At 45.1% G+C, this 24344-nt stretch overlaps 1 protein-coding gene across 1 annotated transcript in view; it reads left to right on the top strand.

Annotated features, from left to right (window-relative positions):
* Nucleotides 1-24344, top strand: part of LOC144108726 (uncharacterized) — a 282666-nt gene that overhangs the window by 134038 nt on the left and 124284 nt on the right. Inside the window, exons 4-5 of the mRNA XM_077641896.1 lie at nucleotides 810-982; nucleotides 2161-2394. Coding sequence (XP_077498022.1) covers nucleotides 810-982; nucleotides 2161-2394 — 407 coding nt within the window. The remainder of the gene's footprint in view (nucleotides 1-809; nucleotides 983-2160; nucleotides 2395-24344) is intronic.

The following is a 24344-nucleotide window of genomic DNA, read 5'->3' as shown; positions in this document are numbered from 1 at the left end:
GTTACAAGTGTACGTTCGCCCACGCCAGGGCAAGGCGAAAACTTCGATTACAGACGAACAAGCTTGGGAACAATGTTCCCACCACGAGGCCTAGCCGCGCTGCCGAGAGGGGAGCGCCGCCCCGAGCATCTGTGCGCGACTAGTTCCCCATTTGAAGAGACAGTCTCGCTCTCGCGCGCGCAGCACCTACTAGCCCAGCAACAATTGTTACTTGAGCAATCGCACCCTCCGTGACGTCCCTGGCGCTGCGACGCCGACGGTCTCTCTTGGTAGCTAATGTAACTAAATAGGGAGGGTGCATCACGGGGAAAGTAAACCCATGGGGACGAGTCCCCACAGAACAATCATCGCCGCTCTCGACGGCGCTGAATTTAAATATAGTGAGAACTTTCGATATAAAACACCAAATGTAGCTACAACAATCTTGAACACTAGAAGTGGCGGTGCTTAGATTTCTACCATCACTACAAAGCTTCGCGACAGTATATGGCTGAACGTCGTTACAGCTGGTGGCCCCATGGCAGCCCGAATGCACACATTTTAAATTGGCTTCTCCAGCGCGGACAGCCATTATAGCTATCGCAGAATATTTGCGCATTGCTTTTTGCCGCGCAAATAAATCCTTTTTTTTTTGCCGTGTTTCTTGTTACGACGCCTACCGACGATACTGTCGTAACCGTGATTGGGGAGGAATGTTCTTCTGCCAAATTGCGTGAAAAGGAGCGAATAGCTTGAAAGTGCCCCCGTTGTAGGATTGTAAAAATTCGTGTACTGGCTAACATTTCCTGCCTGTATTTGTGCGCGCGCAGCCTCAACTGGCTATGGATACATGGTCTGCGCCTTCGGCCACGAAGTGTACCTAGCGGCGTTGTTTCCCATCAAGCAAGAACTGTGCGACTTCATCGTCTTTACGCACGTGGTGGTCTACAACTCCACGTTGACCTCAGAAACTGGACTTCGTGCATACACTATTTTCACAGAGGTAGAGTGGTAATAAATTTTTCATATGTTTAATTTGTACTGGCTCTAAAGCCGCCAGAGCGTTTGGTGCAGGAAAGCTAAAGCAGTCTCGCACAAAGCCTCATATGCAATAAATTATTCAAGAATGCGAGCCTAGGGTATACATTTATCCAGTTAATTAAAAAAACATGTCGCTCGCATGAACAAGATGAATCCTAAATGTGCCGCGTACACTGTTCAGGGTGGATAAAAGATCGCGTAGCTTGGTGAAACTCAGTTGGTTCTCCTTCCTGACGTGGACTTGTTGCTTGATCTCGAGGGCAGAAATGGAATCGAAACGTGCGCTTATGTCCAGCTTCTAATTGGTGATGCGGTTAGGAGAGCAATGCGCCGCCAGCAGAATTGCGGTTTCCTTGGTAGCCACAAAAGAGCCTCAGATTATGCTTTTAAACAGCTCTTTCTTGATACAATGTATTTATACCCTAAAATGTCTCTGTAAAAGAAGCATCGTTTGTTAAATGACAGTTGGCGCAACTAGAACCCATTGCAACCGCGAAGAGGCTAGTCTCCCTCATAAATAATCAACTTTTATGCTCTAAAAAGTTAAAAGGAATTGAATACAGGTATTGACACCACCTGGCTTTTCCCCAAGAAAGCTTCTACTAGCCGCAGCGGAGGCTTAGTGGTTATGGCGCTCCACTGCTGACGCGAGAGACGCAGCTTCTAACCCGGCCGCGGCGTTCGAATTTAGATAGAGGCGAAATTCAAGAGGCCAGTGTACTGTGCAAAATTAGTGCACGTTAATGAACCCGAGGTGGTCGAAACTTCCGGAGCCTTTCACGACGGCATCCCTATTAACCTGATTCGCTTTGGGACGTTAAACAGCCCTCAACCGTGCCAAACCTAGCTTTTACTGGGCGTGGAGGCATTTTTTTTCACGTGCTGATCCCTGGTGCTCTTTTATAAAGCCTCTCATTTCTGAAAAATGAACACGAGTGCTTTCTGTCCTGACTTCGGTAGTTGAATAGAATGGCGGAGCAATGAACCTCCTGTCTGTAATTGAAATTTTCTCAACAATGAATGCACCCATTCTTCCCACAAAACGTCCACTTAACCAGAAGAAGCGCCTCGCAATACAGGCTTGCTGTCAAGGCAAAATGGATGTAGTTGTCATCATATGGTCTTTAACTTGCCTCGCAGGTCGCCACATTGCACAAAGATGACCGCCACACGCGGTTCGGCCTCAGCTACTCGCCGACTACGCTTAGCCAGCAGCTTTCGAGCAAAGAGGACGCCCAGACTCTGACCTCGAGGTTTCTCAAGGCCGCGCAGGACTTCGCGACCAATGCAAGTCTCTCAGCTTTCGGGACCATGGGCCTCGAGAGAAGTGTCCAGGACATCGCGCATGACCCCAAGCTTGTCGCATGGCACAAGGCAAGTAGCGCTTGCAACCGCTGCGCTGCGACGCACAAGCAGTAAGAGTGGTTTAGGGGGCCGCCAAAGGCTTAGTCACTACATCACCTGACTGGCTTTTATGTAGAGGTTTTCGTTTTTTTCGTTTAAAGGAGCACTTCTCGGAGCTAAGGCCAGAAAAAAAAATAGCTCCGACAGCGTTGGCCTTCGAACTTGTTTTTATTACGTTGGCCCTGCTGCTGCGGCCAAGTGCCAACTTATTCTTTTTCCGACGCCGCGCACGGCAGTTCTAGTCTGTGGCCAGAGCGGGGCGGGAGGTGTGCTACAGTGCTACACCCCTCGCCCGTAAAGCGGACGCCACAGGATCTACCCCGCGGGCATGGAGATTCAACTATCGCCACCAAAAGACGAAACTAATTTCCACTAGGGGGCGTGCAAAATGAGGCCATTGTGATACCTCTATGCCATTCCTCTCATGAGTATCAACAATTACATTTTGGAAACTGGGAGGACAGTCATTCGCAAAGCGCCACAAGTCAGTACATTAGAGAGGCAAAAACTGCATATGCATATAAGACGGTGATTCCATGATAGGGTATGAGTGCGGGGTATGCTTGTTTCCTAATTATCTCTGAGCTCTGCTACATCCTCAGGTCTTCGAGTTCATGCACGAACAGAATGAACAACGCCACAAAAATGGGCCGTGTGGCTGCATTGAACCCTCTATTTCACTCAGACCGACCGCGGCATTATGCTGAGCGGCACTGGAGTGGGCCTTTCTGAAATAATCGGCGAAAAAAACCGCGGCGCTCCTTATTCGATCTTCATGCCATTTATTTGATAAGTGTACAAAAATTTTGTAAATTCGAGACGTAGCGAATAAATTACGTGCCGTTTTTATTTGTTTAATGAATCTAAAAGTAAGATATTCAATTCGCTTTTCAAAAATATTCGCAATACCTTAAAGTGACTCTGTAAAACCTTCTGAGGAGTGTGCGTAGGCTCTCTCAATCCCTACATTCTCTCGTCATGAACACCTGACCCAAGTATTTCACTTCCACACACAGCAGACAATCCTCATTGGTGCGCGCTAAAGTTGACAAGTCCTTTCCGGAGACCTTCTCAAGCACTCGCCCACCTCCGCCGCACGCTCCTTCGTAATGATGTTCACAGATGGCAATTGGTTAGATTCGTGCAGACGTCGTGGAGCTTCCATGGCTGCGACCAGTGAGGAGCGCCAGTATTGGTGGTCAAGCCGGCGCAGGAACGCTGACTTTTGGCGTGAAACAAGTGACGAGAGGAGAGTGAAAGGTGCGAAGACGCTGAAATTCAAATTTTGACTACAGATATGACCCGCCGCGGTGGCTCAGTACTGAGGACATCGGCTACTCATACGGAGCACCCGGGCTTAAACCCGACCGCGGCGGCCGCGTTTCGATGGAGGCTAAACGAAAAGGCGCCAGTGTGCTGCGCTATGTCTGTGCACGTTAAAGATCCCCAGGTGGTAGAAATTATTCCGGAGCCCTCTACTATGGCATCTTTCTTCCCTGCTCTCAGTCCCTCCTTTATCCCTCCCCTTACGTCGCGGTTCACGTGTCTGCCGATATGTGAGGCCGATGCTGCGCCATTTCATTTCCCTGAAACCAAAGTTTATTTTCTACAGATAAGTCAGCTTCTACGAAACGCATTAAAACATATTTTGCTAGAGGATATTTGTGAAACGGCGTCGTTTACGAATCCAAGAATACCGCACCTTTGTTAATGCAAAAGCATTACTAGGCTTTGTCGCCAACTGACGTGCCCGCAAAAAGTGGACGCAAAATGTATCGCTCGATATCATGTCATCAGTTAGTGCATGCTGGTCATGATGGAATGCGTATATATATATATATATATATATATATATATATATATATATATATATATATATATATATATATATATACGTTGGTCCCGCAGAAAAAACAACCATGCGGCCGGTGGGATCCAAACCCACGACCTCTGAGTTCGCAGGTAGTGGGTTCGGATCCGACCGGCGGCATGGTTGTTTTTTCTGCTGCTTTATAAGAAATTTTTCTTTAAAACTAATTGATTGCACTAAAGATTTAAAAAACAAATTAGAAACATTCCCTTATGCACCTTGGTTTCGGTGACTGTTGGCTTCCTTAATATGTTTGTCAAACGAGCCCCTTATTTCGTATGCCTTCTCTGCTAATAGCTACACGGGGGTCTCGGTTCTGCCAGTCTTGATGCCATAGGTAGCATAATAGGGTTCCCGCACAGTTTCCGCCCCCGCCGTTAGATGAGGTTCTACGTTACTCGCGGTATTACAGGACATGCTACGTCCACCGCTATGGACGAGGGTGGCGCTGGTGAGCCCTCTCAAGGTTCGCTTACACGCAAGACTTAAATACCCATGAAAGCAGCACATTGGACAGCTGTCGCCGTAGCTCAGTTGGTAGAGCACCGGATGCGTTATTCGGAGGTATTGGGTTCGGATCCCACCGGCGGCATGGTTGTTTTTTCTGCTACTTTATAAAAATATTTTCTTCAAAACTAATTGAATGGGACTGCAAATTAAAAAAAAAAACAAATTAGAAACATTCCCCTATGCACCTTGGTTTCGGTGACTGTTGGCTTTATTATTATGTTTGTCAAACGAGTCCCTTCTTTCATATGCCTCCTCTTCCTCTCTCTCTCTCTCTGTCTCTCTCTCTCTCTACACACACACACACGCGCACACACACACGCGCACACACACACACACACACACACACACACACACACACACACACACACACACACACACACACACACACACACACACACACACACACACACACACACACACACACACACACACACACACACACACACACGCACCAACGCGCACGCGCGCGCGCACGCACACACACACACACACACACACACACACACACACACACACACGCGCGCGCACGCACGCACGCACGCACGCACCCACGCACGCACACACGCACGCACACACACACACACACACACACACACACACACACACACACACACACACACACACACACACACACACACACACACACGCACGCACGCACGCACACACACACAGTGGCAGATCATTGTCGTGGTCTTGTGAGTCACTGTGATTGAATCATGAGTCCGAAGTCATGAGTCATGGCCGGAATCATAACCAATATTGTCATTGCCGGAGTCATTGTCTGAGGAATTAATTGAGTCATGGTCTTAAAATCCATTAGTCTTCATCATAAGTCATGGACATAAAATGGGCCACAGAAAGTCCTTAGTCGCGTTTGACTGTATATAGACAGTCAGATCATTGACATAGTCATGTGAGTAATTGTAATTGAGTCAAGTCAGTCCGAAGTCACGAGTCGTGACTAATCACAATCAATGTGGTCATGACCGGAGTCATATTCTGGTAAAGGAGTTGAGCCGTAGTCATTGAACTCATGAGTCATGATCAGAAGTCATGGACACAAAATAGGTCCAAATGTGATGAGTCATGGTAACAAAAATTGCTCAGTCGATGGTCTGAAAGTGAGTCACAAAAATGTGCTCAGTCATGGGTCAAAATGACTCACGAAAAGTACTAAGTCATCGGTCACAAAATAGGTCATAAAAAGTTCCAAGTCATGGGTCACGCAGTGGGTCACAATTATTACAGGTTCCCACTTAAGCCTGCTTATAGGTGGAAATGCGTAAGCCACTCCGTGTCCTTTTTTCTCCCATCTTTCATTTTTTAAATTTTCTTCATTTTTGAGGCTTCCTTTTTATTGAATTTCTTTTGCGTATCGTTTTGTTTTATATTTGTTATTTTGGTTTAAGTGTTATTTTAATTTATTTCCTTATATTTATTCTCCATTCGTATCCTTTATTTTTTGTTTCATTACATAAGTGCTGCTTATCAACTGTTGATTGACAGTTCGTGCAGACAACATCCGTACACAAACTTCCGTCTACAACTTCCGTCCATGCCATTCATGAGCCAAGAAAGGCTTACCCCTTAAAAGATAGGCTGTGGCTCAGCTAATGCCGGATATAAAAAGCGAAAGCTCTCGGAGGTCATTGTGTTCTTTGGTGTTTGCGTTGCCAACGTTCTAGACTCCGATGATTGAAGAAAGGAAGGGCGCACAGCTGCCGCCGTGGGTCACAGGATGCCTCAATCGCACTTTGATGTACGTGGCGGTGGTAAAAGAGAGTTGTGGCCTGCATGCATTAGCGCTGACAATGTTGTGGCAGACACGCGGCACTGCATCAACAGGCAACACCGCTCTCTGGGTGAGCAACCTCTCGCGATCAACCATTAACTGCCACCTACAAGGGCTGCAGGGCAGGAGCGCTGCCTACCCATTGTGTGGTACGTTTTAAACGTTACAGACGGCAAGCCGTGTCAGTGAGCCCCGGCGCAGCAATGAAGACTGCTCGGCGGCGCAGCGATGTCACGTGATGCGTTGCAATGGAAGCGACGCAGCAAGGACGCTCAGACTAATGAGTTACTAAACTTGACTTCGAGCCTCTAAAAAGCACTGCAAAGTTACCAAAGTCCGCTAGGAGCAACCAACGACGCAGCAAACACACATGCTTTCGTATTTCCCCAATGCAGTCTCTTCACAGCTCTCAAAGTTTTTTAAGACCTATATTTTGAGGGCCGCTTTGAATAAATACATTGAAGAACTATGACGCACCGTGCGCCTTCAAAGATCATTTTTAAAGGTCTCAACTTTGGATTGACCGATAGAGTGGATGTCGACTTGTGCATGCTTAAACTGTCAGAAAGAGGTGCGAGATCAGTAGCAGTTTCATACATAAACGTGCTTTCAATGCCAGAAAAGTGGCAAGACTTAGAAGACGACGAGGTGGTCACACTCGCGGCAGCTAAAGCAGCAGCTGCTGAGCTTAATGAAGCTGGCGAAAAAAGATCTCTGCGCCATCCGGGTAAATCTCTTAAAAAGTTATATAAAATTAATTTCTGTGTGGCGACCAACAGGCCTGCCGCGGTTAAAAAGCAGAGAACCTATCTTGGAAAACACCCATTCTGTGCAAAAGTATCTGCAGATCCTCAATACCAAGTAAAGTTGTATTTCTTTATTCACTGTATTTTTCCAAGCATTTGCAAGCTAATGGTATGAAGAAACCGGAGGTGCTATGTACCATCATTCACTACAATCTCCGAATTTATCAATTTCAACCGCCTTGCTGCCTTTTCTAAACACATGAATAACAAGAATGGTAAAATAGGGCAAGCGTGCTCGATGCATTTCTTGATTCGTGTTTTACACCATTTCCTGCGCAGGACTCTCATTGCGCTCTCTCTAGCTTCTCTATAGGTACTTTCTTGTGTCTGTGCCATAGTCTCGTTCACACCGTGATTAATCAAAGCCTGTGTGACTGCCGTTGTTTCCATTGAATGTAACGATTTTGAAATTAAAATCTTTTAATTCTCTTCAAAGAGCAAAATATCGCGAGAAAACTGCGGCGAACCTGAAACTGATCATGATGTAAACATTGTCGCGATAATTAAACACGTCCCCCACTGCAAAAGGGGAACGCTATCGCGTGAAGGTTCGAACGAGTCAACAGACTGGTCAAACAAAACAAAACGAAGCCGTGTTTATAAAGTAACGATAAAGAGCCAATAAGAGATGAAAAGACAAAGAAAAACACAGGCTCAATACGCGCACAACACTATAGGAAAGCGTTCACCAGATCTTGAGCGTATCTCGTGTAGCGGGGACATCTTGCAAACAGGGCAGACGCGGGTGAACTGCCATGCGTCGCTGGGGTTGTGTCGAAGGAAGAGGCCGAAGGAAGCCACGTGGTAGTAGGAGCGGAGAGGACCACAGGAAGACGCCGGTGGACTCCAGTCAGCAGCACTAAGGACATGGTAGCAGCAGGAGAAGCGTAGCCAGTACCCGTTCACGGCGTCACGAAGCGCCGTAGGCTTCATGCAGGTGATCTAAGGAGGAGAGCGAGTTGACGGGCTAGTTGGTATTGCATGGTGTAGGAACAGCGCTAAGAACAGGACAGAAGTCAAACATGGAAGCACAGGGACGGCCGCTGACTATCAACTGAATCTTTATTTCGGAGCACAAACATATATAAGGTGGCAGCAAAGGGGTACAATCAGGTATGCGCGGTCACATGGAAACAGTGAATAGTCACGTCAAATAATGCATTTAGACATCTGAGGCTGAGAAGGACGGAAGGAAAAAGGCGATATAACAGACTAAAACCGATAAAAAACTGCATAGTTTAGAGGGCCGTCACGCGAACTGAGAAAAAATAGATGAAGGATTAAACAGGATGCGAAAGTATGGCGAAAAAATGGGTTTATAAAAGTTTAAAACTCGTGGAAACGATAGTGAAAGAATAAAAACATTAAAAACAATGAAAAATTGCTGTGTGCGGCTAAAAACATGTAAAGAGGGCGTTCAACATTTCTCAAGTTTTACAGGGGCCAAAAGTTAAAAAGACTATAAAGTTATTTGAAGGCAGTCAACGAAAAACGCCAAAAACCAAAGCACCATGAACCCCAAAGAACAAGAGAGAGGGTAAAAAATGTCTGCTAGAACACAAATACCCTGAGTTAAGTCACCTCTCAAAAGGTGTGCCCAGCTACCTTTAAGAACATCAATTCTTTCTCAGAAAGGCAGATGGACGGAGTGCTCACACAGAAGTCCTTGGCACGCCGGATTTCGATGGCTTCGATTATTTCTCGAGATAAGCGATCCCGTCCTTTGCCAATGACCGCCACCCGTCGTATACAGTGACTTTTTAGTTGGTGACTTTTAGTCGCGGTGGAACCTAAAAAGTCACCAGTGGAACTTTTAAGCCTTGTGCGACAAGTAGGACAACGAGCTCCTGAGTCCGACAAGGACCGGTGCATTTCCGAAGGCGTTGACGTCCTGGTCAAGCACAGGCCATCTCTCAAGAAGCTTCCGGTGCAGCGGACCGTGTCCTTTCTTCGAAGCCACGAACTTTTGCTGGTCCCTTCTGACAAGGAAGGCGGTTTTACTGTGCTTACATCTGGAGAATACAATGCGAGAGCCACCAGTGCCCTTGAGACGGTCTTTGACAGGAAGGACGTCGTCAACCTCTCCAAGGTAAAGAGACAAGCCATGCGCCTATGCAAAACCGCCAAACTTGACACGTTAGCAAGTGCCTTAAATTATACGAGCCGTTTGACCGGAAATGCCTTCTTTTCTGCAAAAACCCATAAGACAGGTTACCCTTTTAGGGTAATAGTTTCAGAGAAAGATTCATGGCAGAAGCCAATAGCCAGCTTCATTAAAGACAGGCTAAAATTATTAACGATTGACGACCCTTTTGTGGTTAACGGTTCTGAGCAAATTATAAAATTCCTAAGCATTCATCATGATGACAACCTTAAAGGGTTCTCAATTGATATAAAAGATCTATATTATTCATTGCAGCACCAGCAATTAATGGAATGCATCGAAGAAGCCATTGACAACCATGGCGTAGTCAGCTTCCAGACCCAAATTGGGGTTTCCGTCAATGACATTCTGCGCATCGTGGACTTTTATTTGAAATCTTCCTTTGTTTCATGGAATGGCCAGACCTATATTCAGAAGAAAGGTGTGTGTATAGGCTCATGTGCCGCGCCCGTCCTTCGCGTGCTGTTTCTTGCCCACTATGACAGGTTGCTGCACAGCAGAATTCTCGGCACGAGCATAGTAAATGTCTTTAGATTTGTAGATGACTATCTCGTCTTTTTAAAATGCAGCAAAGAAGCTTTCTAAACTGCGGTTCACGATGTGCTATCTCTGTTTGATCAGTGTTTGCATCCTCTTTCACTGACATCCGAACTTCCGGAAAGTAACTCGATGAGATTTCTCGACCTACGGCTACATTTTTCCGCCACACATACCTGCTGGGCCTACGAGCCGCGAGGTAAAAAGCCACTTCTTCCATTTGCGTCTGCCCATACCAAGTTAGTAAAGCGAGGCATCATCAGCCTGTGCCTCAGTAACGCCCTTCAGAAATCCTGTGACCATCTGCTTCAAGAAAGTCTTCATAAACAGATAGGGCGCCTCCATGCTGCGTGCTACCCCTTGCAGATCATTATAGCAGTAGAAGAATGCCTCAATAAGAAACGACGGGAACAACGTCCACCAGCACCCAATGGAAACGACCGCAAAAAAGTTGTCGTTATACCCTACCTGCACAACGTCAGCCATAGCCTGAAAAAAGTTGGCAAACGTGCAGGCGCGGACGTGGTGTTTTCGGCACCCCATAAGCTCTCCACACTCTGCAAGAGAGTTAACAGTAGTAGAGTTCCCCGTGGCTTTGGGCAGACGCATGGCAATCCCCACGTTTCATGCGCCACAGGTGTTGTATATTCAGTTCCCCTGTGCGGAAAGAAATACATACGCCAAACGGGGAGATGTATAAACACCAGGCTACAAGAACACCACAATAATATGAGCAGGGTAGCTATCACCGGGAACCTTGCAAATCATTGAAAAAAGTGTAATAACGACACCTGCACCCCTGTATACGACGGGTGCGCGGTCATTGGCAAAGGACGGGATCGCTTATCTAGAGAAATAATTGAAGCCATCGAAATCCGGCGTGCCAAGGACTGCTGTGTGAGCACTCCGTCCACCTGCCTTTCTGAGAAAGAATTGATGTTCTTAAAGGCAGCTGGGCATACCTTTTGAGAGGTGACTTAACTCAGGGTATTTGTGTTCTAGCAGACATTTTTTACCCTCTCTCTTGTTCTTTGGGGTTCATGGTGCTTTGGTTTTTGGCGTTTTTCGTTGACTGCCCTAAAATAACTTTTTAGTCTTTTTACCTTTTGGCCCCTGTTAAACTTGAGAAATGTTGAACGCCCTCTTTACGTGTTTTTAGCCGCACACAGCAATTTTTCATTGTTTTTAATGTTTTTATTCTTTCACTATCGTTTCCACGAGTTTTAAACTTTTATAAACCCATTTGTTTCGCCATACTTTCGCATCCTGTTTAATCCTTCATCTATTTTTTCTTAGTTCGCGTGACGGCCCTCTGCACTGTGCAGTTTTTATCGGTTTTAGTCTGTTATATCGCCTCTTCCCTTCCGTCCCTCTCAGCCTCAGATGTCTAAATGCAATATTTGACGTGACGCAGCGGAAACTGGTACATCACTTTCTTGGCGCAGCGCATGTAGTGGTGCTCATGTTTGATGGTACAAGCAGCCGATCTAAGAATTGTATGATCTGTTCGTGCCGCTGTCCAATGGTGAAGTTTAAGGATTGAGAGCGTTGGTTAGAAACATCCAGCACATCTCTCTCAACTGTGCTCCAACTCGCTTCACGGTCTACATTTAAAAGGATTAAATAATCAACTTTCTCAAACTTTTCTTATCCCAAAGATTGGCGGACTAAAGCTGCTCTTTGCGGCATCAAGCTTCAGCTGTTCTTTGGGGCATCAGCTGTTCTTTTCGGCTTCAAGTTGTCAATCTGATTGTTTGAAGTATAATTGTAAACCTGCATTATTCCTACTTTTATTCAATTACGGTTCGCATTATGATGTGCTTAAGAGCCTATATTGTTTATCAGCAAACTGAAAAGCGAGCTTTATTTTGTAGTCGTCCCTTTCAATTTTTGTGAACAGGTCATGACTAGTTTTTAGCAACAACCTACGCAGGATTGATTTACGCACTGTGCTTGCTTTTTTTTTTAGCTCATCATCTAACATGCATCATCATAAGTTATTTCGATTTTGAACCAGGTGCCTCTACAGGCTGTACCTGGCTAATACACGTGCGGAGAACTATTGAGATGCACCGAATGATTACATGAGGCGGCCGCTGTCACTTCTCTTTACTGCTCTCGCTTAATCCGCGTGCTTTCGCGCTGTCACCCTAGTATGTCGCTTCGTTAACTAGTATAGAGCCTGGGGATGCACTTCCCGTGCCCACAAATAGATGTTGAGGAACGACCCTTCACACTCCAAAGTTGTGAAAAGAGCCATTGCAGTCTCTCTGTCTGGAGTCTGCACTCTTATGTTGTGCCCTCATAGCATGCAGGAGAGTCTCAAAATTCTGGTCTTCCGCCTATTCTCGCTTCCCTGGTCCGGTTATTTTTGATGTCGCTGAAACCCTCCTGCAAAGACAAAAATGCTCTAAAGATACCCGATCTCTCGTCTCCTCAGCCGGTGGTTGTCCCTTATGTGCATCGAGTGCCGCAGAACCTCAAGAAGGCGGCCGGCAGGCACCACGTACCCTTCGTCTTTTCTGCCCCCAACAAGCCTTCAGTGCTATGCCGTCACATTTCTGGCGTTTGCGAGGGTGGCTGTAAAAGGAAAATTGGCATCTCTTATGTCAAATGCGCTACAGGAGTTGTGCACAGTTTACCCCTTTATTTTGGGTCTTGTTATGTAGGTCAAACTGGCTGTTGCATTAGTGACCGGTTACGGGAACATGAGAGAAATTTAGAAAATAATGAAAGAACCTCAAATCTTATACGGATGTTTCTTCCTGTGTCAGCATGTGTAGGGCTAGATTTGAGAACACTAAGATTCTAGGCAGGAGTGCCAACGTAAAAGCCCGGCTTGTCCTGGAGGCCTTCAATATTAAAAGGTTACCTGAACGCAGCGCGAGTGATGCTTCTTTGAAGATTTATACTGCTGAATGTGCTTATCTGAATTCGTTTTTGCCATATCGTAACGGGTTTGTTTAACGTGTGTGTCTCCACTGTATTTGCGCATGCGCGTATTTTCGCTATCTATTCAGCGTGCCACACCCCATTAAACAGTTGGTAGTGGCGCTTGCACGTCGTCGTTTGTGTTTCTTCTCAGTCCTTCTCTAAGCTTTGCGCCTACTTATTTATATTATGCTGTACCAAAAGCTGCTGCAAGAAGAGCCACAAATTAGGTGGTGCGTCGACGCAGCAACTACTGCTGCCAAAGTGAAGCGCAGAGCGTATACACGGTTCCTTCTATAAAACGTTGCTGTCAGCAGATATCAACGGTGTCACCCGAATTTTATCAGTCGTGGCAACGTGCTGTCAAACGTGCGGATATCATTCGCAGGGCAAGCTCTGTACTTTCCACAGGATATATACAAAACGCTCAGTAAAAAGAGCCACAGATTAGGTGATGTGTTAACGCTGCAACTGCTGCCGCAAAAGCGAGGCTTAGATCTGATGCGCGGTTACTTAAGTAGAAGCGTTGAGGCCAGCGGGAATATGTGGTGTCACGTGAATTCGACCATTTAAGGCAACGTGTTCTCAAAGGAGCAATTATCAATCGAATGGCAAGCTAGGTACTTTCCTCTGGCTATACCAAACGCTGCAGTAAAAGGTCTCAGGCTAGGTGATCTGTCGACGCTGCCACTACAGTTGCCAAAGTGAAGCACAGAAGGTGATGCACGGTTCCTTAAGCAGAAGCATTGGAGACAGCACATGTCGATGGTGTCGCGCGAATCCGATCAATCACGGCAATATGTTGTCAAACGTGCGAATATCAATCGCAGGCAGGCTCGGTACTTTCCTCGGGCTTGACCAAAAGCTGCTGTAAAAAACCACAGAATAGGTGATGGGTTGAAGCAGCAACCAGTGCGACAAAAGTGTAGCGGTGGGCTGGTGCACGTTACCTTAAGTAGAAGCGTTGCGGACAGGAGATGTCGATGGCGTTACGAGAATTCGATCATTTATTGCAACGTGTTGCGGAGCGTGGGAATATCAGTCGCAGGGCAAGCTCGGTATTTTTGTCCGGCTATACCAAAACTTGCAGAAGGAAGAGCCACAGATTAGGTGATGTGTCCATGCTGGAACTACTGCTGGCAAAGTGTAGCACAGATCTTATGGACGGTTCCTTAAGCGGAAGCGTTGCGGCCAGCAGATATGCATGGTGTCAGGCGAATCTGATCAGTCACGGCAACGTCTGTGAAACCTGCAAATATCAATCGCAGGGCAATCTCGGTACTTTCCTCTGGCTATACCAAATGCTGCAGTAAGAAGAGCCAAAGATTAGGTGATGCGTCGACGCTGTAACCACTGCCAACAAAGTGTAGCACAGATCTTATTTTTATTTATTTATTTATTTATTTATTTAGAACATACTGCAGGCCTACAGTAGGCCCAAGCAGGAGGGGCGAGTACATAATATATGCAAAAAGAACATGTTTAGCAAAATTGAAAAAATGTTAAATACAAGTTGTAACACAAAATACAGCAATAAATACAAGGCTCAGATGCAAAATACAAAAAGTGAACGAAAAAAACGGCTCTCAAATTAAATGCTGTGAAGAAAACATTGAGTCAAAAGAATCAGCTCTGGTTAAGAGATCTGGTGAACACCTGTTCCACTCCTCAATGGTGCGTGGAAAAAATGAGTATTTAAAGGCGTTAATCCTAGCACTGTAAGGGGTTAATGATTGTGTATGATGATTTCGTGTTGGGCGCGTAGTGTTAGGTTTAAGGAAGGGGTCTGCATTCATAGACAGTTTATGGTTTTTTAGTAAGAAAAGTAGTTTCAGTCTTTGAATTTTCCGGCGCAGCCGTAATGTTTCAATACCGTGAGTTTGCATGAGGGTCGTTGGTGAGTCAGTTACACGATACTTTGAAAAAATAAAACGGACGGCTTTGCGTTGAATCATTTCAAGGGCCTCGATGTTACGTTTAGTGTAGGGATCCCAGACGGTGCACTCATATTCTAGTTATGGCCTTATTATTGAAAAGTAGGTTAATTTTTTAAGTTCAGGTGGGGCAAGTTTTAGTTTGTCTGAGAAAGCAGAGTTTACGAAAGGCTGAGGAGCATACGTTTCATACATGTTTATTCCAGCTAAGGTTTTTCGTTATTGTAACTCCTAGATACTTGTACTCGCTGACTTCGGTCAGAAGGTGAGATGAAATATTGTAAGGAAATGAGAAGGAAGCCTTTTTGTTAGTTATCGTCGTGTATACTGTTTTCTCTAAATTTAGCTTCATGTCCCATTTATTACACCATGTATGTATGTTCTGAAGATTGGAGTTTAGTGAAACTTGATCATCTTGGCAAGTAATTTGGTGAAATAAAACGCAGTCATCTGCAAATAATCTAATTTGAACAGGGGTAGTTATAACGTTAGTAATGTCATTGATATATATCAAAAAGAGGAGAGGTCCGAGGACGCTTCCCTGAGGGACGCCTGAAGTGACCGGCAGGTGGTTTGAATAGCAATCATCAATACAAACAAATTGTGTGCGGTGAGAAAGGTATGAGGAAATCCAATGCATTATGAAATTAGGAAGACCATAAGTTCAAGTTTGTAAATTAGTTTGGCATGAGAAATAACATCAAATGCTTTGCTGAAGTCTAAAAAAAATAACATCCATTTGACCAGCGCTATTTAGTGCACTTGCAAAAGTATGAATGACAGAAGTTAGCTGAGTGACAGTGGAAGAGCCTTTTCGAAACCCGTGCTGATGGGGGGTAAGTACCTTGTTATCGTTTAGAAATGTAGTTATGTAGTTAGCTATGATATGATCAGCAAGTTTGCAGCATGTGGAAGTTATTGATATGGGACGATAATTAGCAATCAAGGCAGGATCACCCTTTTTCAGCACGGGCACAATCCGCGCTTTCCTCCAGTCGGAAGGAATGTTTCCTGTTTCAAATGATTTGCGGAAAATGACAACCAGGAGCTCTGTGATGTCTTCTGCATAACGGCGCAAAAAAATATTTGGTATCCCGTCAGGTCCAGCGGACGCTTTAGTTTTGAGGTTGAGTAGCATGGAGAATACGCCAGATGAAGAAACAATGTCGGGGGTCGTGTTGGGAGACATGGTACTGGGTTGAACAAATAAACCATGATGAGAAAACACACTCTGAAAATACTTATTGAATGCCTCAGAGATTTGCGATTTATGAGCAAGCTGGACACCTTGACATGAAATGCGCGTAATTGTTTTTTTCTTTTTCGATAAAAATTTCCAGAACTTATGTGGTGAGAGTTGAGTTTCCCCTTCCGGTGGCGATGAGAGGAAACTACTTGATGATGAAATCGGGGTTTCTTGATGACCCGGTGGTTCTACTCGCAAACATTCACATTATTCAAGGAAAGGAGAAGGTTAACTATTTATTTACAACATAGGTAAAAAAACGAGAAGAAACAAAGCAAGGAGAAAACTATTTACATGACTAAATCGTGGATCAGACGAATTCAGCCCCCGCTCAACCCAGAGCGCTTGGTTTTAAACCCTCTGTCTCCGCCCTTAGCGGGGACAGCAACCAATAAGATAACCAACGACCCATCTCGCCAATCAGTGGTTAGGGAAAGGAAAAATAAGGTCCGCCCACTGATCAGAGATTGGGGAAAAAGGTCTGATTAAAACATTTGGGAAGGAGGTTTCAAATAACTACACAAACAACACAAATGCGACTTCCGTTCCCACGCCACCCACGGCACCACAGACGCTAGAAACATGTGCCGACGAGGCGATGACTCAGGTTGTTGACAGCAACAAAGAGAACACAGTCGTTAAGGGAAGTAGACAGTCGTTACAGGAATAGTGGGCTTACAAATGCGACTTCCGTTCCCACGCCACCCACGGCACCACAGACGCTAGAAACATGTGCCGACGAGGCGATGACTCAGGTTGTTGACAGCAACAAAGAGAAGACAGTCGTTAAGGGAAGTAGACAGTCGTTACAGGAATAGTGGGTTTCCGGTCACTCGGCTAATACCTCGTGCGCCCCCGAAGCCTCGTCAACCCCTTAACAACCACATGTCGTCAGCTGTACTTGGTTCGCGTTTTTCCCGGCGGGTCATCCCCGGACGGCGCGGCGTAAACGAGGACCCCCGCCGCACGAAGGGGAGGCAGGGACTGGACGGGCCCCTTTGTTAGGGACTTTCGGCCCCGCTGGAGCGGCGTTCCTTTGCGAACACAAGATCAACGAGTTCGCGGAATGGTCAGCGAACTCCACAGTGAGTCACGAAGAAATTTTGGCAGGCTATACTGAAAGTAATTTTGTTTAGCCTGGCGCAAAGCGCTTGTGAAGTTAGCCTGATGTATTTTAACTATATTTCGACAGGCACCCCCACGCTTCAGACGTTTGATTTTTCTTTTCAAATGTATTACTTCTCGCGTGATCAAAGGAGTTTTTTTACATGTTTTCTTTGTTCTATTAGGAATGTAGTTATCAATGCAGTACGTACAGATTTCTTTAAATTTATTCCAGAGTTCATCAACATTAGTTCCTCGAAACATGTCAAAGTGTAAGCTGAAGTAGTCTAACACACTTTCATCATTAGCTCTAGAGAAGTTTTTCACGGAAATAATTATTGCAGGTTCACTGTCGACATTTTGTTGAACGGGACAAGTAAAAACCACCATACAATGATCAGATAACCCAGTTTCAACTGAAACAGTAAAACGTTCTGTTGCTTGGCTGAGAAAGACGAGGTCGAGAATAGATGCAGCTTCACCGTGTATGCGCGTTGGGTGCTTAACTCCCTGTTGCAAATTATGAATAAGCATAATATCACACATGTATGAAGCATTTATGTCATTGTTTGTACTAGGGAAGGGACTATTCCAGTCAATATTTGGGAGATTAAAATCCCCGACAAGATATATTTTATCACGGCGAAATTTAGACATGTGATCGGCCAGATCACATAAATATTGAGGTGGTGAATCAGGTGGTCTGTATACAGCAAAAAGCACAAACGATCTACCCCCGTACGACAGTTTTAAGGTCACACTTTCATGATTAGCTATTTGCTGCAACGTGTGTGCCTCTGTGTTTTGATTCACCAGGACCGCAACTCCCCCTCCACGTGTTGCTCTATCACGCCGAAAAACTTGATAAGAGCGGGGGAAAAGAGTTCCTTAAGTACAAGTGTTGCGGCCAGAGATGTGGATGGCGTCACGTGAATCCTATCAGTCATGGCAACGTGCTCTCAAACATGCGAATATCAATCGCAGGGCAAGCTCGGTACTTCCCCCTGGCTATAGCAAAGGTGCAGTAAGAAGAGCCTCAGGTTAGGTGAAGATTGGACGCTGCAACTTTTGCTGGCAAAATGAAGTGGAGAGCTGATGCAAGTTTCGTTAAGTAGAAGTGCTGCGTCTTGCATGTACCGATGGTGTCGCGTGATTCCGATCGGTCACGACAACATGTTGTCAAACCAGCGAGTATCAATCTCAGGGCAAGCTAGGTACTTTCCTTTGGCTATAATAAAAGTGCAAAAAATAAGCCACAAATAACGTGATGTATCGACGCTGCAACTGCTGCTGGAAAGTTGAAACCCGGAGCTCAGGCACGGTTCATTAAGTGAAAGCTTTGTAGCCAGCAGATGTCGATGGTCTCACGAAAATCCGGTCAGTCACGGCAACATGTTGTCAGAAGTACGAATATCAATTGCAAGGCAAGCTAGGTACTTTCTTTTGGCTCTACCAAAACCTGCAGTATGAAGAGCCCCAGATTGAGTGAGGTGTCGACGCTTCAACTACTGCTGGCAAACTGAACCGCGGAGCTTACGCACGGTTCCTTAAATAGAAACTTTGAGCCCAGCAGATGTGGACGTCACGCGGATCCAATCAGTTGCGGCAACCCGTCGTCAAACGCGTGGATATCAATCTCAGGTCAAGCTGGTTTCTTTCTTCTGGCTATACCAAAAAGCTGCAGTAAAAAGATCCACAGATAAGGTAAGTTGTCAACGCTGTAACCACAGCTGCCAAAGTGAAGCGCAGAGGTGATGATGCACGGTTTGTTAAGTAGAAGCGCTGAGGCAAGCAGATGTCCATGATGTCACGCGAATCCGATCGGTCTCAGCAGCGTGCTGTCAAACGTGCGAATATCAATCACAGGACAAGCTCGCTTCATTCCTTTGACTGTACCAAAAACTGCAGTAAGAAGAGTCACAGATAAGGTGATGTTTCGAGGCTGCAGCCACTGCTGCCGAATTGAAGTGGAGAGCTCATATATGGTTCCTTAAGAAAAAGCGTTGCTGACAGTACATGTCGATGGTGTCGGGCAAATCCGAATAGTCACGGCAACTTGTTGTCAATTGGGAAAATATCAATCGCAGCTTAGCTCGGTACTTTCCTCTCCCTTTACAAAGAGCTGCAGTAAAAAGAGCCACGGATTACGTTAAATGTCGACGCTGTAACCAATGCTGCAATATTGAAGCGAGAGGTAATGCACGGTTCCTTAAGTGGAAGCGTTGAGGCAATCAGGTGTCGATGATGTCACGCGAATGCAATCGGTCACGGCAACTTGCTGTCAAACATGCGAATATCAATGACAGGACAAGGTCGTTTCATTCCTTTGGCTGTACCAAAAACTGCAGTAAGAAGAGCCACAGATAAGGTGATGTTTCGAGGCTGCAAACACTGCTGCCAAAATGGAGCGCAGAGCTCATATATGGTTCCTAATTTAGAAGCGTTGCAGACAGGACATGTTGGTGGTGTCGGGCCAATCCGAGCAGTCACGGCAACTTGTTGTCAAACGGGCGAATATCAATCGCAGGCCAGCTGGGTACTTACCTCTAGCTTTACCAAGAGCTGCAGTAAGAAGAACCACAGATAAGGTGATGTGTTGACGCTGCAACTAATCCTATAAAAATGAAGTGGAGAGCTGATGAACGGTGTCATAAGTAGAAGCGTTCAGGACACCAGATGTCAATGTCTTCGCGACAATCCGATCAGTCACGGCAACGTGCTCTGAGTTTGCGAATATGAATCGCAGGGCAAGATCAGTACTTTCCTCTGGCTATACCAAAAGCTGCAGTAAAAGCCACATGTAAAGTAATAGTTATATTGATTTTAATGGCGCAAAAGAAATTGAGGCTATGATGCGACAAACACAATTAAGGTGAGAGCTTTTTTTAAATGTTACGTATTTTATACCAAGAGTTTCAATAAAACGTTAGCTCCTGTGAGAAATTTAAAAATACTTGAAAAATCAGCCAGTATTCGATCACCCAAGTGTAACATGGGCTACAATGGGATGTATTCATTGCAGAATTCTGTAAACTACTTTTTCTGAGTTTTTGAAGTTTTGTACATGAAAATAAACTGTGGTTCACTGTGAGTTCATCCCTACACATATCGCAGAGAGGTTTTTGTTGTCTGGTCAGCAAGAAGTTGTGTGTAAGGTGTGTGTGCCCAATTCGTAGCCGACATAAAATAACCTCAGGAAAACGTTCCTGATGTCTACATGATCTCCGTTCTCCTAAATCGTGATTTATAGAATGCAGTTGTTTGCGTGTTTTTCCCATGCAACCTGCCATTTATTTCTTAGTTTACTGTGCACTAATTGCAAAAAATTGCTGTGTGGTAGGTTAACTTATTTTATTTGGCCATTTACAGCTTTTGCTGCGCATTCATCTGCTCTCTGATTACCCGAAATCCCAACATGACTAGGGGCCCAGCAGAATATAATGTAGTGACGTAGTTTTGTGATCGTAACTATGAGGACCCAAGATGCCGAAGGCTTCGCGCGAATCTTATCACTGCAGTGCAGTGCTTTGGGCATACTCAGAGTATCTGTGTATATGATGCTATTTTTGGTTTCTTTTACTATTTGTTCTACGGCTACAAAAGTGGCGTGACACTCGACAGTAAAAAGAGATGCATATTCTGGCAGTCTTATCATTTTTCATTTTTTTCTTGAATTACTGCGCTTAGAGCATGACTTTCTGTATTTGAGCCATCAGTATAAATTCAGTGTAGGTGTCTTATTTTTCTTGTAGTGCAAAACATTCTTGTAGTATGAGCTGATGAGGCATTTCCTTTTTGTGTGTGTCAGTGTGAAGTCACATACTGAAGGGAGGCTATACCGTGGTGACGAATACTCATATCTTTGTGCAAAATTCGGTAGGGCATCTAGCACTGCTAACAGGTCGCATTTGTCTTCAGAAGCATTATAAGTTGCCTGAAAAATTGTGGTTTATTCTTGAATAATCTTTTAAATGTGCACTTGTTAACAATGGGATGACAGAGATTTCTAGGAAGAGAAAGAGAGCGGATTTTAAGGACGTATGCGCATGTAAGGGTGACCCTTCTATCTACTAGTGCGGGTTCATTAGTTTCAACATAAAGACTGTGTACGGGGGTTGTTGCGCATGCTCCAGTTGATAGGCGCAGACCACAATTATGAACAGGGTCCAATCGCTTCATGTAGGATTCTCTTCCTGAACCCTATAATATGCACCCGTAGTCCAGCTTGGAGCGCACCAGATAGCGATAGATTTGTAATAGGCATTCTCTATCAGACCTCCACCGCTTTCCCGAAAGCACCTTCAATACATTGAGGACTTGGGATGCTTTTTTTTAAGGTTGTTAATATGTGGTAGAAATGTGAGTTTCTTGTAAAAAGAGACGCCCAAAAATTTGTTCTTCATCTTAGGTACTGGGCGCGAACACAAACAGACACAAGGAAAGATACGGGACAAAGCGCCACTTACAACTGCTTTATTCGGAGGCACACCACACACACTTACATCGCTGTCTTGGATACAAGGAACACAATCATATCAAGATTTTAATGCAAGTGCACTGGTTATAATTTGATTTTCAGCATTATAAAAAGATACGGATGGATCGCTGACGCACATGGTTCTATTCTCTCCGTTAAAAAAGCCTCAATTAATTCCCGAGCTTTCGTATCTTTACTGGTAGCTAGAATCCGCGTCCCTGAAAAACACGGCTCAAAGGAGCATGACAGGCAGGACCTAATATGCTTGAGTTTGTTTGGCCTTTCTTTATCTTGCTCTGCACTTTTTTTATGTTCCCTAATTAGGTCATTGGCGCAGCGCCCGGTTTTCCCTATGTAGAAGTGACCGCAAGAGAGTGGTATTTCATACATCACCCCTCCGGCGCACTTCATAAACGGTCTCCCATGCTTAGTGCCGCATCCTTTTTCCTCTTCACATATTCTTTCGATATGAGAACATAGGTTTCCGAGCATTTGGGGGGCTGAAAAAACAAGAGGCACCCCAAGCCTGCTTGTGACCTTCTTCAAATTGTGGGCCATCTTGTGTACATAGGGCACCCCCACAGCTCTCACCACCTCTTCTCAAAGGGGATCTTTCCCAGCTCTAACCGCCATGGTCTTCATTTTTTGCAGTAGGCCATTGGCGACTGCCATGTCAACCGAATCAGGGAATCCGGCCGAAGACAGCCTGGGCAATTGGTTCTGAAAGCTAATCTGCATCCTGTGAGGGCACGATTCCCTGGGGGGGGTGTGGGGGGGGGGGATTTAATGGAAAGTGAAGCAAGTCCACTTTTTATCCCATACGAATGGGTGGAGTCATACGGGAGGAGCCCTTTTCTTGAACGTTGAACGTGCAGCAAATTCCCAACAAAGCTGATCCTCAGAAAGCTCAATATTTATATCTACAAACTGCAGGCAGTTACCCTCATTCACTTCAGAAGTGAATTGCAAGCCATTTCCATGTTGTCGGAATAAGGATAAAATATCACGCGCTATCTCTTCGAAGTTCAAACTTCTGCCCTTAGTGAAAAATATCAAAAAATAGTCCACGTATCTAAAAATTTTAAAAACATGCCTTGACGGTAAAATCTGATGTAAAACTTGACCCATTTTTTAAAGAAAAATATTACACAATACCGGCGCCACACAGGATCCTATAAATATGCCGGCTTTCTGCAGAACACACTGCTGGTCAAACGTAATAAATGTTGATTGCAAATAAAACTCTAAAAGGTTTTAAAAATTGGCAATACAAAATACCACAGTATTCTGTAAGCAAATTAGATCGTTTTTTTTTTTCTGTACACTCACGGACTACAGCAAACAGGGCCTCGTGAGGAACAGAGTACAATAAATCCACCACATCCACGGAAAAGGCGTGCCCAACATCACATTGCGGTTTGAGGAAGTCACAAACCTTGTCAGATTTCTTTGTAAGAAATGGGTGCCTATTTCAAGTTTACTTAAATGCTTCAACAAGAACTGGCTTAGCTCCTTCTGCCACGATAGTTTTTTCGGTTACTATTGTTCTAAAAGACATACCTTGGTTATGAGTTTTTACTGAAAAGAAAGTTTCCAGAGCATTATTTTTGCATTTTCCTATCTGTTTGCCAAGAAGGCCCAAACCAAACTGCTCACATAGTGCAACAGCTCTGTTCTTAACTCTAGTTGCTTTAACTTTGACAGACACAAAATTCTTTTCTAGTGCTTGCGCAGCTCTTTTCGAGAAATTATCTTCAGATAACACAACAAAGAGCGAGTTGACAGGCTAGTTGGTATTGCATGGTGAAGGAACAGCGCTAAGTACGGGACAAGAGACAAACATGTTTTGTGTCCGTCCTTGTGCGTCCATGTTTGTCTCCTGTCCCGTACTTGGCGTTGTTCCTTCACCAACACAACAAAACCGCCCCCTTATCGGCTTGTAAGAGCTTTAGGTTGTTATTTCTGAAGTATGTCACAATGGCTCCGGTTGAAGTTTCCTCGTGACGTGAACGCACTCGGTTACCGGACTTGAGAAGGCAGTTAACGCTTTCAAGTAGGCACATCTCTTGCTCCTGTGATTCAGCCTTGCTGACAATTCGTCGATTGATGGCAAGCCGCTCATGCGGCGGCACTTGCGGTTCATGTCCATACTTGGGTCCCTTTTTCAAAACAGATATCTCGTCGGCCAGATGAATGTCTCCCTCAACCATCAACCCACCCCCATTCTTGTGGTTCTTCTTACTTCTTTCATTCAGCAATTTGGCTAGCATGCAGACCCACAGTTGTTCAGTCATTTGGTAAGCTGACCTATTCACGGACCGAAAATTCTTCTCGAATTCATTTTTTGTCAAGACTGCGCAACAGTGGAATCACTTATCGGAAGTGCAAGTGCGCTCTTTAAATGATGCCGCCTTTTGTGCAAATTTGTAACCCCCCTGCTATAACGCCTTCGGGTAATGCGGGGAAATTATTGAATAAAGAATGAATAAAGCTAGTGAGGTAGGGTATTGTTATTGACAGGCGATATGTAGGAGCTAATTTAGCAGGCG

This window comes from Amblyomma americanum, chromosome 10 (genome assembly GCF_052857255.1).
Source record: "Amblyomma americanum isolate KBUSLIRL-KWMA chromosome 10, ASM5285725v1, whole genome shotgun sequence".
NCBI classification, from domain to species: Eukaryota; Metazoa; Arthropoda; class Arachnida; order Ixodida; family Ixodidae; genus Amblyomma; species Amblyomma americanum.
The sequence above is the reverse complement of the archived record's forward strand: the minus strand, read 5'-3'. Positions and strand labels throughout refer to the sequence as shown.